A 16,898-nucleotide genomic window follows, 5' to 3' on the forward strand; every position below is an offset into this window, starting at 1 on the left:
TCCAGCCACAGCTGCTCTTTTAGTTCTTAGCAAGAACCTTTCAGCATGAAGGCCTCTGGACACACTGTTCCCTCAGCATAGACCACTTGGACACAACTTCCTTTTTTCTTTGTTCATCAAGCTAATTTCTATTTATTCTTTGGGGTTCAGATTAAATATCACCTAATTCATTCAACAAATATTTAATGAATTTTAGTCAAAGTTTGGGGCGCTAGGGAAACTGCAGTGAACCAAGTCTACCTTTTGAAAACTACCATCTAGAAGAGGCATTCCCAGATTTGTGTAGCTAGGTTAGTACATACCATTCCACTAAACCAGGGGTCCCCAAACTACGGCCCGCGGGCCACATGCGGCCCCCTGAGGCCATTTATCCGGCCCCCGCCGCACTTCCAGAAGGGGCACCTCTTTCATTGGTGGTCAGTGAGAGGAGCACATTGACCATCTCATTAGCCAAAAGCAAGCCCATAGTTCCCATTGAAATACTGGTCAGTTTGTTGATTTAAATTTACTTGTTCTTCATTTTAAATATTGTATTTGTTCCCGTTTCGTTTTTTTACTTTAAAATAAGATATGTGCACAGTGTGCATAGGGATTTGTTCATAGTTTTTTCTTATAGTCCAACCCTCCAACGGTCTGAGGGACAGTGAACTGGCCCCCTGTGTAAAAAGTTTGGGGACCCCTGCACTAAACTCTTCCTTTACATTCATCACAGTTCAATTACTTAATGGCTAGTGTCCTTATTAGAGGGCAAAAGCCAAGTCTCAATCTCAATACAGCTGTCTCCCTAATCTCCTGCAAAGTATTAGGCATCCAGCAAGAGCTCAATACATATCTGCTAATGGGCTTCTTGAATTTTGGACTCTATTTGTCCGCGATTACTTCAATGGCAGAACTCTTGAAATCTACAAGATACTTTTAGTAATTTGCAGAAAATGACTTTAATTCCAGCAGTCAGTTAATGTATTCACTTGTTTGAATTATATTCTGTGAGCATGTTAGTGAGGAATAAAAGGAGAATTGCTCAAGCTTTTTCTTTTTTCTTAAACCTCTGAATGGTTCTGGGGAAATGTGTACACAGTCTTGATGAAGAAAGGGCATTTAAAGTCACAAATCATAATAACTAAAAATATAATGAATCAGAAAATAGAAAAAAACAAAGTACGCTAAATATATTAAAATCTACTAAAAATTACTGTCATACTGAAGACTTCAATCAATTACATATCTTCAGACAAGGTTTTAAGTACTTAATGAGTACTGGGTTCTGGGAAAACGGAACAGATAAAAATCCTGCTTTCATGGTGGTTACATTGTAGTGAGGTGAAAAGAACAACAGACACTAAAGACAATTAAGTAAAATTTGTATTTAGTTAAATTTAAAAATGAAAAATAAAGCAGGAGGTGATCGGGGGGCTCGGTGAAAAGGAATTTAGAAGTACAAGTTGGTAGCCACAAAACAGTCACAGGGATGTAAAGTACAGCATAGGGTCAATTGTAACTATACTGTTCACTAAAGTTAGGGGATCTAAAATTGCTGGAATTAAAGTCATTTTCTCAAAGTCACTACATTTAAAGCTATAAAATATCCCCTAATTTTTGTGAGCAGTATATGCATAGTGTAAAATGGGTGCTAGAAATATTGGAACACTTTGTAAAATATATAATTGTCTAACCACCAACCAGAAATCAATACAACATGTAAACTGTAATTGAAAAATAAAATTAAAAAGATAATGGAGGAGAGACGAAGTGTGTGCACACGTGTATGTCTGCACTATTGCAGGTGAAGTTATCCAGTGAAGGTCTCTGAACAGTATAAAGACATACAGTGAGAGCAAGAACCATTTGGAATTATAAAGGTGAAGAGAATTCCAGGGACATGGAATAGAGAGAAAGGCCCTAAGACTGGAGTGTTCCTGGAGGGCCCTAGGCTCAGCAAAGAAGCCAATAACGCTAAAGCAAAGTGAAAGAATAACAGGAAGTAAATCAAGGACAAATGGTGGAGGATCGCAAGTGTGAGGAGAAGCCATTATATTGTTTCTATTTTAGGGTGATTGGATGTGCAGCCCATTACCACTGGATTCTCCTTATAGTATAGCTTTTTCTTTTCAGCAGATCAGTTTACCCGACCCCCTCCTCCCGCTCCAACATATCTTCATGTTTCTTTCTGGGGGTACCACCTTTCCGAGTGACATCTGTATTTCTAACTGGTCCCCAGATTCTAAAAAGCCTCTCTCTAGAGCCTTTTGTTGGGTAGGACAGGGGACATAAAGGTTCTAATAATTCCTTAAATTAGCTTTAAAGTAATTGTATTGCTTTTAATCCAACTCCACATCCCCGCCACTATAACGACACGAAATAACAATTCCTGAGCCTTTCAGATTCTAGGGTGTGAAATGGGCTGCTTCTTGATAACCTTGTTCCTTCAGAGGCTTAGAATTCAATTTTCTTACCCTGAGTCACTCATAAATTCATCCATCTATTTTCCATCTCCCAAAACTACTTTTTCTCTTGTTCACTGTATTTGTATTTCTATTCATTTACTGTCATTCTAGTGAGATTTTGGGAGTAAACAAGACGTGCATTCATCCCACTATGTTTAACCAGAAGTCCGAAGTTATTTTTTAATTTAAAAACTCTTAAGTTATCAACAGTAAAAATGATTTTATTTCTGGTGTATATGTAGTTTTATGACTTTGAAACACATGTATACATTATTCATGTAACCACCACCACCACCACCACCACATGGACACTGGAGTTTTTTTGTTTTGTTTGTTTTTAATTCACTGAGAGGATGGGAGGCAGAGACAGACTCCTACATGCACCCTGACTGGGATCCACACAGCAAGCCTGCTAGGGGGCAATGATCTGCCCATCTGGGGCAACGCTCCCATTGCTCAGCAACTGAGCTCTTCTTAGCACCTGAGGTGGAGGCCATAGAGCCATCCTCAGTGCCTGGGGCCAACTTGCTCTGATTGAGCCATTGCTGCCGAAGGGGGAGGGGGAGAGGAAGAGAGGAAGAGAGAGAGAGACAGAGAGAGAAGCAAGGGGGTAGGGGTGGAGAAGAAGATGGGTGCTTTTCTTGTGTGCCCTGACCAGGAATCAAACCAAACCCTGGACATCCACAAACCAACCCAATAGGCTACCACTGAGTCAACTGGCCAGGGCCCTGAAGAGTTATATCACCGCCAAAGAAATCTCTTGCATTGCTGCTCTGCAGTTACACACTCCCTCCATCCCTAGCCTCTGGTCATAATAGTTTGGTTTTTTGTTTGTTTGTTTGTTTACAGGGACAGAGAGTCAGAGAGAGGGATAGATAGGAACAGACAGGAACGAAGAGCGATGAGAAGCATCAATCATCAGTTTTTCGTTGCGACACCTTAGTTGTTCATTGATTGCTTTCTCATATGTGCCTTGACCACGGGCCTTCAGCAGACCGAGTAACCCTTTGCTCAAGCCAGCGACCTTGGGTCCAAGCTGGTGAGCTTTTTGCTCAAACCAGATGAGCCCGCGATCAAGCTGGTGACCTTGGGGTCTCGAACCTGGGTCCTTCTGCATCCCAGTCTGACGCTCTATCTTCTGCACCACCATCTGGTCAGGCTGGTCAAAATAGTTTTATCTAATCCTTTAAAATGAGCTTCTTTCATTCAGCATAAGGATGCTGAATCATCCCAGTTGTTAAATATATCAGTATCAAATTTCTTTTTATTGCTCAGTAGGGTGTGTATGTACCATAGTTCAATTACTCAACCACCTGGGTTGTTTCCAGTTTTTGACTTGATTGAAGATTTTTTTATTTTTTATTTTTGTATTTTTCTGAAGCTGGAAACGGGGAGAGACAGTCAGACAGACTCCCGCATGCGCCTGACTGGGATCCACCCGGCATGCCCACCAGGGGCGACACTCTGCCCACCAGGGGGCGATGCTCTGCCCCTCCGGGGCGTTGCTTGACGCAACCAGAGCCACTCTAGCGCCTGGGGCAGAGGCCAAGGAGTCATCCCCAGCGCCTGGGCCATCTTTGCTCCAATGGAGCCTTGGCTGTGCGAGGGGAAGAGAGAGACAGAGAGGAAGGGGGGGGGGGGATGGAGAAGCAAATGGGCACTTCTCCTATGTACCCTGGCCGGGAATCGAACCCAGGTCCCCCGCACGCCAGGCTGACGCTCTACCGCTGAGCCAACTGGCCAGGGCCGATTGAAGATTTTTAAACACGTAAAGTTATAAAAATTGTGGTAAAATACACAAAACAAAGTCTACTAACTTCACACTTTTAAGTATATAGTTCAGTGGTATTTTTTTTTTTTTTACAGAGAGAGGGATAGATAGGAACAGACAGGAATGGAGAGAGATGAAGCATCAATCATCAGTTTTTCATTGCAACACCTTAGTTGTTCATTAATTGCTTTCTCATATGTGCCTTGACCGTGGGCCTTCAGTAGACTGAGTAACCCCTTGCTCGAGCCAGCGCCCTTGGGTCCAAGCTGGTGAGCTTTGCTCAAACGAGATGAGCCTGTGCTCAAGCTGGCGACCTCAGGGTCTCAAACCTGGGTCCTCCGCATACCAGTTCGATGCTCTATCCACTGCGCCACCACCTGGTCAGGCAGTTCAGTGGTATTAAGTACATTTACATTCTTGTGCAACCATAACCACCATCCATCTCAAGACCTCTTTTCATCTTGCAGAACTGAAACTCTGTAATCACTAAACAATAACTCCCTATTCCCACCTTGTTTAGTGATTTTTATGTAAATATTAACTGAATACCCTAGGAGTGGACCTGCTAGGTCATACAGCAAGTGTATGCTTAACTTTGTAAGAAAATGCCAAACTACTTCTAAAGTGGCTATACCATGTGTATTCATACCAGCAATATATGAGAATTCTCAATGCTCTGTATCCTTGTCTTAGTATTGTAATTTTTTTTTTAATGTTAACTATCTTAATGGTTTTAGTCATTCAGTTTTAGCTAGGGCTTTATCCAGCCTTTATCATAGGTGACACTTTTCTATATAAACACCATAATATCACAGACACAAAAATGCCATCTAATTCATGCACAATTAAAACCCATTCACTGTAGAGTTAGAAGGGCATAGTGTTTTCCTTTAAAAGTGATAGTAATAGTGTAAAATGGAGAATAAACAAGAAGACAAGATTTCCATCAACAAACCATGTTTTCCTTTTTGCCTTTCCATTTAAACCAGGGGTAGTCAACCTTTTTATACCTACCGCCCACTTTTGTATCTCTGTTAGTAGTAAAATATTCTAACTACCCACCGGTTCCACAGTAATGGTGATTTATAAAGTAGGGAAATAACTTTACTTTATAAAATTTATAAAGCAGAGTTACAGCAAGTTAAAGCATATAATAATAATTACTTATCAAGTATTTTATGTCAAATTTTCACTAAGTTTGGCAGAATAAATCTTTATAAAACAACTCACTATAGTTAAATCTCTTTTTATTTATACTCTGGTTGCTCCGCTACCACCCACCATGAAAGCTGGAACACCCACTAGTGGGCAGTAGGGACCAGATTGACTACCACTGATTTAAACAATATCACCGATGTGTTTCCCCCTACCTTTTCCAATTCCTTCCAGTCATAATTTGTATTTCCAATGACCATTGCTTGTAGTTCATTAGGCTGGAAGAGCAGAAGTACTTTTCCTCCACAGACTTTATGAAAACCCGCATGAAAAGCATCAAATAAGGAAGCCACCGATTTATTGAATATGTAATCCACATAAGCATCAACAAACTCCTGCCTAGAAGTGAAAAAATCACACATGCAATATAACTTTTAAAAAGGAGAATATACTGTATATTGTGGTCTTATTAAAACTTTGAGTGCTCCTGTACTTTTTACTACTTATCGACAAATCTGATTAAGGGTTCAAAGGGGAGAAAGTCTTTATGGAGAACTTTATAATTCTTTCCATACAAAATCTGGTATGAGGCATGTAAACTTATCTATCATTCACAGCCATTCTTAGGTTATTCCTATGTGAAACGTGTCATTTCCTAATTATTCCTATTAGGCAAATGGCTATTAAAAATTATTTTTATATCACAAATAATTTAAAATTTATATGCATCAATCCACATGCGTCCCCCAAAAGAGTGACCTGCTAAAAGTATGAGGCAATGTAAAATGAGAGCTTTAGGAATCAGACTATTTAACAGACTGCAGTCTGTTTTCCTTGGGTTTCAAGAAATCTGGGACAAAACTTACTTTTAAAACTAAATACCATGAGAGGGCATTCACTACTCTTTTAGTATATAATCATTAAAGATTAAAAGTACAGGTTCTTTTCAAGTATATATATGTGTACACATACACAATCTTCTGATGCTTTTTTCCCCTATGATACAAAAGGAATCTGGAAAATAAAAAATGAAGCCCCTTTACCCAGTAATTAGAATTATGATTTTATTCAATTTGTTCTGCTAGATACAAACACATCATGCAGCTCTTTGGTCAAATAATGACAGTGAGTACTAGAGGATTTCAATACATATATATTTTTAAGTATTAAGTGAGAGGTGGGGAGGCAGGGAGGCAGAGAGACAGACTCCTCCTGCATCCACAGGGATCCACCTGGCAAGCCCCCTACAGAGTAATGCTGCAGCTGCTCTGTTGCTCAGCAACCAAACTATTTCAGTGCCTGAGGCGAGGCCATGGAGCCATCCTCAGCACCTGGGGCCAAACTGCTCTAACCATTCGAGCCATGACTGCGGGAGGGGAGGAAAGAGGGAGAGGGAGAGGAAGGGGAGAGGAAGAGGGGGAGAGAAAGAGAGAGAGAGAGAAAAAGGGAGGGGAAAGGGAGGGGGAAACAGATGGAGAAACAGATCATCACTTCTCCTGTGTGCCTAACCAGGAATTGAACCTGGGACATCCACATGCCAGGATGACAGCTCTACCACTAAGCCAACTGGCCAGGGCAGATTTCAGTATTTTATACTCATTTTCCAAATTAAAAAGGATGATTCTACACATAAAATACTGGTAAACTTAGTCATCCACAGATAACTTAAAAAATTATAATTCCAAACTAAATTACATATATATAAGAAAAAAAGTCAAAAGAGGCCACTGTAAAATATAAAACATGACATTAAGTTTTGATAAGAAGAAATATACTTTTTCTAAATGAGAAAAGAGGAGACAGTGAGACAGACTCCTGAATACACCCCGACTGGGATCCACCCAGCAAACCCCATATGGGATTTGAATCAACCGAGCTATTTCCAGCACCTACAGCTAACAGACCAACTGAGCTATCCTCAGCACTCAGGGCTGACACTCGAGCCAACTGAGCCACTGGCTGTAGGAGCAGGAGAGAGAGAAGGGGGAAACAGCAGATGGTCGCTTCTCTTGTGTACTATCCTGACTGGGAATCGAGCCTGGGACATTCATACACCAGGTCAGTGCTCTATCCATTGAGTCAACTGGCCAGGGCCAAGAAATATAATTTTACAATTCACCTCATCAGAAAGTCAAATTTGTCTATACTAGTTAAGTCTCTTTAAAGTCCCTCAAGCAAAAAAGGCTAAATTGCTTTATATGCCAACATTTTTTCTCTAATACTTTCATTATGAAAAAGAACTGGTAGTATAGGAATAAAAAAATTTTAAATTATTCCTTTTTAAAAAAAAAAAATTGTTCATTTTAGAGAGGAGAGAGAGAGAGAGAAGGGGGAGGAGCAGAAAGCATCCCATATGCGCCTTGCCCAGGCAAGCCAGAGGCTTTGAACTGGGGATCTCGGTGTTCCAGGTGGACGCTTTATCCACTGCACCACCACACGTCAAGCCAAATTATTTCTAAAGTCAGTAATATTGTTTAGAAACTTAAAGAATTAGTCTAACAATAGAAACTTTAAAAGCAGAAAAAAAATCTTTCTAAATAATTTTTCAATACCAAGATTAAAAAGAAGACAGCTGGAAAAACAATTTTTTTACACATTATTTTAGAAACATTCATTTTTATCAGAGACACATGCACAGTTAAAAATGTCAAACCATAATTCTAACAGCCAACATTTACTGAGCACATATATGTGCTAGGTACTATTTTAAGCATCTTGAAATTATTGCCTCATTTAATCCTCAAAATAACTGCAGGCAGTAGGTACAATTTACCATCCTGTTTTACAGAAAAGAAGACTTAGGCATGGAAACATCAAGTAATTTATCTAAATTTACACAGCTTCTAAGGAGCAGAATCAGGATTCTGGGATTAAGTTCCTGGTAACAGCCATTAAGCTAGTCTGTCTAAAGAATTAGAACAGAAGAGAACAAAGAAATTCTCTATACTACACCTTTCCACCAGAAATTACTGCTATTTGAATACAACTATTTAACTCTTTTTACTATATCTCCTGGTATTTACTTCAAACTTCAGTACAGTTCTATTGTTATTCTTTGATTTTCATATTTAAATATTATCTAATGAACTATCTATTGTGAAAGGATTTAGCTTTCATTTAATTGCCCTTCTCTCACTTTGCCTCCTATAATGTCCCCATTATAACAATTTTTGGTTCAATATTCATTGTTAACATTTTTATGATTACAAACATTATTCACAATTAAGCTACAGAATATTCTATGCTTAACTTTTCTGAAAAAGAATTTTAGTTTCCCTTAGTTTGCTACTTGAACAAAACTGTCCCCAACTTCAACAGCACTGCCAACCTCTAGATTCATTCAAATATATTAGGTAGCATCAGCTGCACTTTTCTCCTGGAGACAAACATCCTGAAGCCCTCCATCCTCTTGATCCAACCCAGATCAGGTACTCCTACATACTGCTGTACTTGCAGAAGGAATCTCTTTGCCTCTCTCTTATAGTAAATTCTACTCATTGGGGATCCCGTGCCACCTTTTTGGTTTAATTGCCTGTTTTGGTAGAACACATCAGCCAGTAACTTCCTGAGAAAAATGAATTGGAAGGGAATTCTCTCAGAATCCGCATGTATAAAAACACAGGAGAAGCGCCCATCTGCTTCTCCACCCCTCCCCCTCTCCTTCCTCTCTGTCTCTCTCTTCCCCTCCTGCAGCCAAGGCTCCATTGGAGCAAAGTTGGCCTGGGCGCTGAGGATGGCTCTGTGGCCTCTGCCTCAGGCGCTAGAATGGCTCTGGTTGCAATAGAGCAATGCCCCAGATGGGCAGAGCATCGCCCCCTGGTGGACGTGCCGGGTGGATCCCAGTCAGGCGCATGCAGGAGTGAGTCTGATTGCTTCCCCATTTCCAACTTCAGAAAAATACAAAAAAAAAAAAAAAAAAAAAAAATTTTATACACCCACATGCTTGATAGTTTCAAAGTTAAATTTATTTTCTCCCAGAATTTTGACCTTCTAGCTTCAGTGTGATTTGTTAGAAGTCTATTATTCTGTTTAATTCTTTGCATGTGGTCTGCCTTTTTTTTTCCTGGAAGGGTTGCCTTTTTCCAGAATTTTGAAATGTCATGTATTCTGCCGAGTATGTGTCTTGTTTTCACTTAAAGGCTTTCCTCTCTCTTTTTTAACGATTTTGTTTATTGACTTCACAAGGGTGGGTAGGTGAAACAAGAAGTATCAGCTCATAGTGTGTCACTTTAGTAGTTCACTGCTTGCTTATATGCACCTTGACCATGCAAGCCCAGGGTTTAGAAGCTGTGACATCACCATTCCAAGTTGCAGTTTTATCCACTGTGCAAGCACAGGCCAGGCATTCACTTATGTTTTCTATCTTAAAAGGCACTTCAGCCTGACCTGTGGTGGCGCAGTGGATAAAGCGTCGACCTGGAAATGCTGAGGTTGCTGGTTTGAAACCCTGGGCTTGCCTGGTCAAGGCACATATGGGAGTTGATGCTTCCAGCTCCTCCCCCCTTCTCTCTCTGTCTCTCCCTCTCCTCTCTAAAATGAATAAAAAAAATTTTTAAAAAAAGGCACTTCAATTTTTTTTATAACGTTTCTTTGACAAATTTCATTCATTCCAATTCTTTTCATTTTTAACAATATCCATATGGATCTTACCCTTATAATTTTTTTTTTTTTTTGTATTTCTCTGAAGCTGGAAACGGTGAGACAGACAGACTCCCGCATGCACCCGACCGGAATCCACCCGGCACGCCCACCAGGAGGTGATGCTCTGCCCATCTGGGGTGTTGCTCTGTTGCAACCAGGGCCATTCTAGCGCCTAAGGCAGAGGCCATGGAGCCATCCTCAGCGCCCGGGCCAACTTTGCTCCAATGGAACCTTGGCTGCGGGAGGGGAAGAGAGAGACAGAGAGGAAGGAGAGGGGGAGGGGTGGAGAAGCAGATGGGCGCTTCTCCTGTGTGCCCTGGTCGGGAATTGAACCCAGGACTCCTGCACGCCAGGCCAACACTCTACCACCGAGCCAACCGGCCAGGGCTTACCCTTATAATTTTGAGGATATTGATTTTAGTTCCTTCATCTTGCATTGCTTGCTTCTTTGGAATTTGTTTTTATTTTGGTCTTTCCTTAAATGTCTATTGACCTTTGGCTATCCAGTCACATTTAAGTTAGGCAGTTTTACCAGAGAAGAATCTTCCAATGCATAGTGTGAAATATATAGAAAGGAGCTGTAGATTCCCAAACTCTGTTTTCAGTTCAGCAAACTGTCCCTGGCTGTGTCTAACAGTCCCCAAACTCACAGTACCTTTATTTCAATCTTTCCAGAAGGTATGTTTCCAATCTCTGCTCTGGCTAGAGACACAGTTTCCAGGCTACTGGTGTGATAAGGGAAATGGGTTTCTAACTGATGCTTATAACAGCCAATCTATCTGTTTCCAGCACTCCCCTAAGCCCATGCACTTTGTAACATGTTTTTTATTCTCAATTGCAGAGACTTTATTCTACCATATGAACTGGCTGCCTCCTTGGGTCCTCTTAGTCTATCTTACGTTGCAGCTTTCCCTAGTTGGCTAGTCACCACTGTTTTCTAGCATCCAAAAATGTTTTTGCTGCTTTCTCCCCTACCTTCTCTTTGCTCTTGTTTATGACTTTTTAACCCTTTATTAATATCTTGAAGGGATTTCAGGAGCAGAATGCAAATCACGTCTTCACTGACCATTTAAAAAGTTAAGTTTTATCTGAGTAAAAACTTAAAAATGTGACATGTTTCTAAATACAGAAAAAATGCCTATGGAATCTTATTACTACCACTGATGCTGCTATAATTCACTTACCGATTTTGTTTGTTAACAGCTGTGTCTGCACCATTTAGAACCAGCTCTTTCACTTCTGTTGCACCAAAGTTTTCAACTGTGATCTATTTAAATTTTTAAAAAAAGTCAGTGTCAGACCCAAAACTTCTTAGATTATTTTAATAACCTATTATTATATTCTACCTTTCTATCATTAAATATAAAATAATCTGAGGTTAAACTCTGCTAACCACAAGCTTATTTGAATTCTGCATAAAGTCACAGTTACAAATTTTTATCTTCTCTAATAGTTGAAATCTTACCCTAACTAATTATAAATTACCAAGTTAGCTAATAATAGGAAACTGAGTATTTATCATGTTTAAAATTTTAGAATGGTCATTACAGAGTAAAGTATTAGAAAGGATATGTTCCTTGGACAAGTAATACAAGTGTCAGAATGCATTCGGCTTAGACCGGCAATGCGTTCTTACCATATGAAAACTGCTGGTCCTGCACTCCTCATACCTGCCTTGCTACATTCTTGACGGCAGGCAGTGTTTCAGTTGTGCCACTAACTTCATTTATAAAGATAGTTGGTTATCTTGAAACTTTTTATTTCCCTTAGTAGTCTGCTAACTTTCCTATAAATATTACCGTTCCCACCTTTAAATCTTTTCTTTCTATTCCCACTTTTTGGAAAATTATCCTCTTCTATTAAAACATTTTTTCAGTATTTGCTCTCGATAAAAACACTATGGTGAGAGTGAGATGATAAGATAAAAAATGAATCCCTGCTCTGGAGTTTACAATCTAGTAAAGAAGAAAAAATATGATATGTAAATACCTCCTTCTAATAAAGACAGAAACAAAATGCTATCACTCCACAGAGGAAAGAAAACTTCCTACTAACTAGAGAAGTACAAATACCTTGGGGAAGAAATGTCATTTGAAAAGCACCCAGATGAATGAGTAGGGCTCTGAAAATTTGGGAGGGGATGGGACTTCTGACTGGGTACACAGTTTGAACACAAAGAAAATATGAAAGTAGCTATCAAGTTCTGAAAAATGCATGGCACTAAAAAACAGTAAGGTAAGAGTGTGTGAAAGAAACTGTGTGACATGACAGAACTTGGTATGAGTGGAAGAACAATGAAAAGTTAAATAACAAGGTTACCAGTATCTTTGATGCCCACTCTAAAGCCATTATTCTGTAAGCAACAGAGAACCACTAAAGGTCTCTGGAAAATAAATGGCAGTGGGAATATATAAATTACCATAGCTCTTGAATACACTAAGCATTCACAAACTTGGTGATTGATAAATTAGAAATTAAATTGCTCAGAAACCAATGCTTAAGTCAGATGAGATAATAAAGATTCAAAGACAACTGAGATGTGCTTATGAATTAATTGAAAGGGGAATCAAAACTTCAATTGTACAGAAAAGTCTGAGGACTTTTTTCCAGAAAAAAACAATTATTGAAATAAATTTATTTCACCTTAAATCTATCAATGTCCTTAAAACTGCACCATGTGCCAATTCTTTTTTTTATGTGCCAATTCTTAAAATGATCAACGAACTGATCAATTTTTCTGAGGGGACACATAATTATTTTGGCAAATTGTATGAAGAGAATATGGTATCTTTTGTCAGCTTTGACCACAAGATCACAGAGGACTGTCTGGGAGGAAAACAAATATGCAAATAAAGTTTTTTAAGAAGAAAGAAAACTTAAGGTTTTACCTTATATCAAGAATTTAATTTAAAACATTCAAATTGTTCCCTTAAGTGCCTTAGTATAATCCTTGCTGATTTTTTCTTCCTTAACTGTCAACTACATAGTCTACTTTTGCCAGATCCTCGTGTGACTTTGCCAGATCGACATGCTTTGCATGTGACTGGATGAGTTATTCAACATCCTTTTCACTAAATTAATACAATTCTGCATCTTTTATCAGATTCGCAATTTCATTTTCCAAGTATTCTAATATATTTGCCTTTCTATTATGTATGTCAGCCAACAATAAGACAAAATGGTCAAGGACAAATGTTAGTGTGAAGGAGAAAGAAATGTCTGAGACGAAACTAACCTTTTAAGTGGTAAGTTCATTAATGAATAGTCTCACATTAAAATAACCATTGTTACTCTGAACAGTTTTGTAACTACAGTCTCAAAAATGAACACTTGAATGAAGAAAAGCCCTTATATTTATAAATATCTTTAGCATAGTGATAAAGCATACTGGCTTTGAAGTCAGAGAACTGGGCATAAGTACTATCTCTAACATGTAATGACTGTTTTCAGTTTTCTTTATCTGTAAAATAAGGATAATAATACCAATCTCATCAAACTGTTATGAGGATTAAATGAAATAATGCATGTACTAGGACTACCATCTAGTTAATGCTCAATAAATGTTAGTTACAGGGTTCTTTAAGCTAAAGAGTTCTTTAAGAAGTCCATCCAATCCTGCTCAGGGTACACAGAATAATCAACCAATGACTGCATAAATAGGTGTAACAAAAATCAATGTTTCTCTCTCTCTTAAAAGAAAAAAAGGTTCATCCATCAAAATAAAGAAATACAAGGCACAGCAGTTAAATAAAAGATATGATGAATAAGCAGACTACTCTTAAGTCTTTCCATCTTACCGTAAAATTAAGACAAAATGTTTCCTCGACATCATCTTCTGGATAATCCAGTAATTGCTGCATGCTTCTGCAAAACAAAAAATGTTCCTTTTAGGTAAAACATTATTAAGTATTATGACTATTCTGCTTTTGAGTAACTAACTATATAATTCTCATTCATTGATAAAATCCTTTAATTTGTACTTTTACATTTGTTTCAGAATGGTAGATGTACAATAGTAAACTTATAAAGTTGAAGAAAAATAATCATTCTAAGATGTTTATCTCTTCCTTAGAGTACAAGGGCCACGTAGCCACCCATTTTCAACATTTGCCCTTATTTATATTCAACATTCATTCCATTTTATGTAATAAATAAAAAGAAATTTTAAATATTCAAGCTAGTCATGAAGATGGTCAGAAGTAAAAATCCAAGTAAGTCATTTAACTACTCTCAGGAAACACCTTCCTAAATTTTACCTGATGTTAACAAAGTATTATTAAACCACTAAAAACCCAGCAAATGTTTTTATATTCATTAAGTCCTTTTCAGCAGAAAGTTTTAGATCAAAGTAACACATTGGGTTTTCCTATATTAGAGCAGTTTTTGTTTATTCTGAAAATTCAACAAGAATAACAATACACACCCATTTCGAAAAGGAAAGCTTTCTGTACATTTCCTATATCCTAAACCCCACCCTTTCCACTTTGTACAAACTAACCTCCCAACGTCAGGCATAAGTTCTTTCAAATCATCCAGGGATGGCTTCTTTTTTAACAGTTTCTTATATAAAGCCAAAGGAAAATGGAGGTCCACAATAGTAAAATTATAAATTGCTAATCCACAGATAACACCAATCAAATGGAACAAATCACTGTCTTCAAATGTCTAAAAATATAAGGAAAAAAAGTAAAGGCCTATTCTCCAAGTTAAAAGAGTGAATATTTTCTGATTATAAAAACAAATACTTGTAGTAGAAAATATGAAAAATATAGAAAAAAGTAACAAATAATAAGAAGGTGTTTATTCCCATTTCTATCTCTCTGGGATAAATAATTGTATTTTCGCACATTTCCATTCAATGTATTCTCTAAGACAAAATTAAAACCTAGCTGAGATCCTATTACATATAACTTCAGAATGGGCATTTCCCCCAGAAATACGTGTTTCCATATCATTAAATAATTAATGATGACTAAAACTTTTTTCTGATTTAAAAATAATATATCCAAAATACAGAAAATAAACCATAAAAACTACTCAGAAGTTTATTTTAAAATATTTTTATGCATTTTCACCTATTGAAAGTTCAGAAAAATATTAAAACATATTTAAGGTTTTCTCATTTTTCTAATTACAAGTATTATCTTATGTCATCAAATATTCTTCCAGAAAATGATTTTTAATGGCTGCATATTATATCATATAAAAGTACAACGATTTGCTGAATTAGCTATTTTACTAGAATTGGACATTTAAATTATTAAACACTGAAAACAATGCTTATTCTACCTCTCTCCCCATCTTTAAAAAAGTAATATATAGTCACAGAAAAGTCTGTGAGTATGATAGTTAAAAGAAAAAAGTTTTTAAAGTAGATCTGGGGCACCAGATATGGTCCACTCACCATCTAGTTTCTATGTTTTCAAAGATAAAAATATTATTTACCTCACATGGTGGTTGTGAGGAGTAAATGGGATAATGTATATAAAATGATTTTAATGTAGTTCCTGAAGTACACAGTAAAGGCTCAATAAATGTTAGTTATTCTAACTACCATAACAAGTAACATTCAAAATAAGATAGGCAAAACTGTATTTTGGTCAACAGTTTGAAGCATTTCCTTAGGAGAAATTTTGCTTCGTAAGGGAAGAATTACAGGGTGAAAAGGTAGTTAAGCATACTGTCAAACTGTTTTCCGCCACATCTATTCCACTTTCTGCTTACCTTTCTACATTTTCATCTACATGTACACACTACAAACACATGAACACACATTTCTGTCTGATTTAAAATGTCTTCTTTTGGTACATACTTTTTACTATTAGTGACACTGAGAAGTAGGGGTTTGTGTGTGCTTATGAAATACCTCATCAGGTACTTGGCCCATTTATCTTTTCAGGATCTAATGTTTTCTTATATATTTGTATTTGAATTCTTCAGGGTATTACCCCATGTCACATCTGTTATATATACACCCTGTCTGTTATAAGCTTTTTAATTGTACATTTTCTGTTATGTATAAAATTCATATTTCTCAGTGTCAAATTAATCTTTTTCCTTTGTGATCTGTGACACTGTGCTCAAGTTTAGAAAGTCCTTCTTAAATAGGGCAGGTTGCCTAATGTGTTACTCTCTCTTACTTCTTACATCTCTCTAAATGAGAGTAAAAGAAGAAAAATAGCACAAGCCCACACAAAAAAATAGGGAAGAGTCTTAATAGCACTGAAAAGATGTTAATATTAAATAAAACAATATTTTTCTTTTTCCCCCTTCTTTTCCAAGTTGAGAGGAATGGAGATAGACAGACTCCCTCACATGCACCCTGACTGGGATCCACCTGGCAACCCTGGTCTGGGGCCAATGCTCTGCCCATCTGAGGCTATGCTCGCAACCGAGTACCCATAACATCCAGCTTTGAAAACCAGTGAGGCTTATGCCTGGGAGAGCCAACGGGCTATAAGAAACCCAGGTTGTGTTCTTTCTGAGTCCTGGGACAGATGCAGCAGTTTGAAAAGTATGTAGGAAATATATGAAGGTGACACACTGATTAATTTTAGGGTGTATGCTGGAGGAACAGGGATTTATTGGAATTTTCTCCTGGTATGTGTGATCCCCCCCCCCTTCTATAATCTAGCTGGTCTGACACTGGCAGGCACTATTTCTGACACTCTCCATTAAACTTGCTAACACTGTTCACCACACCCTGGCATTTCCCTGAAGACCCACCCAGGCTAGTACACCTCCAAAGTGACTCGTTTTGCCACATTTGGTGGGTGGCCTTAGGTGGCACCAGCACACACCAGTGTGTCTGCAACGGCATGGCTAAGCCTCATAGCCTGCCACACCAAAAGCCTGGCCTGCACACCAGTGAGTTCACGACTTTTATG

At 38.1% G+C, this 16,898-nt stretch overlaps 1 protein-coding gene across 6 annotated transcripts in view; it reads right to left on the reverse strand.

The window, feature by feature from the left end:
* HERC4 (HECT and RLD domain containing E3 ubiquitin protein ligase 4) overlaps positions 1–16,898 on the reverse strand; it is a 152,548-nt gene that overhangs the window by 3,624 nt on the left and 132,026 nt on the right. For all 6 annotated transcript variants that reach the window (XM_066243968.1, XM_066243967.1, XM_066243964.1 and 3 more), the window contains 4 exons: positions 14,510–14,676; positions 13,809–13,875; positions 11,196–11,278; positions 5,586–5,769 (listed from right to left, as the gene is read on the reverse strand). In XM_066243968.1, coding sequence (XP_066100065.1) covers positions 5,586–5,769; positions 11,196–11,278; positions 13,809–13,875; positions 14,510–14,676 — 501 coding nt within the window. The remainder of the gene's footprint in view (positions 1–5,585; positions 5,770–11,195; positions 11,279–13,808; positions 13,876–14,509; positions 14,677–16,898) is intronic.

The sequence above is a fragment of the Saccopteryx bilineata genome, chromosome 9 (genome assembly GCF_036850765.1).
Source record: "Saccopteryx bilineata isolate mSacBil1 chromosome 9, mSacBil1_pri_phased_curated, whole genome shotgun sequence".
In the NCBI taxonomy this organism is placed as follows: Eukaryota; Metazoa; Chordata; class Mammalia; order Chiroptera; family Emballonuridae; genus Saccopteryx; species Saccopteryx bilineata.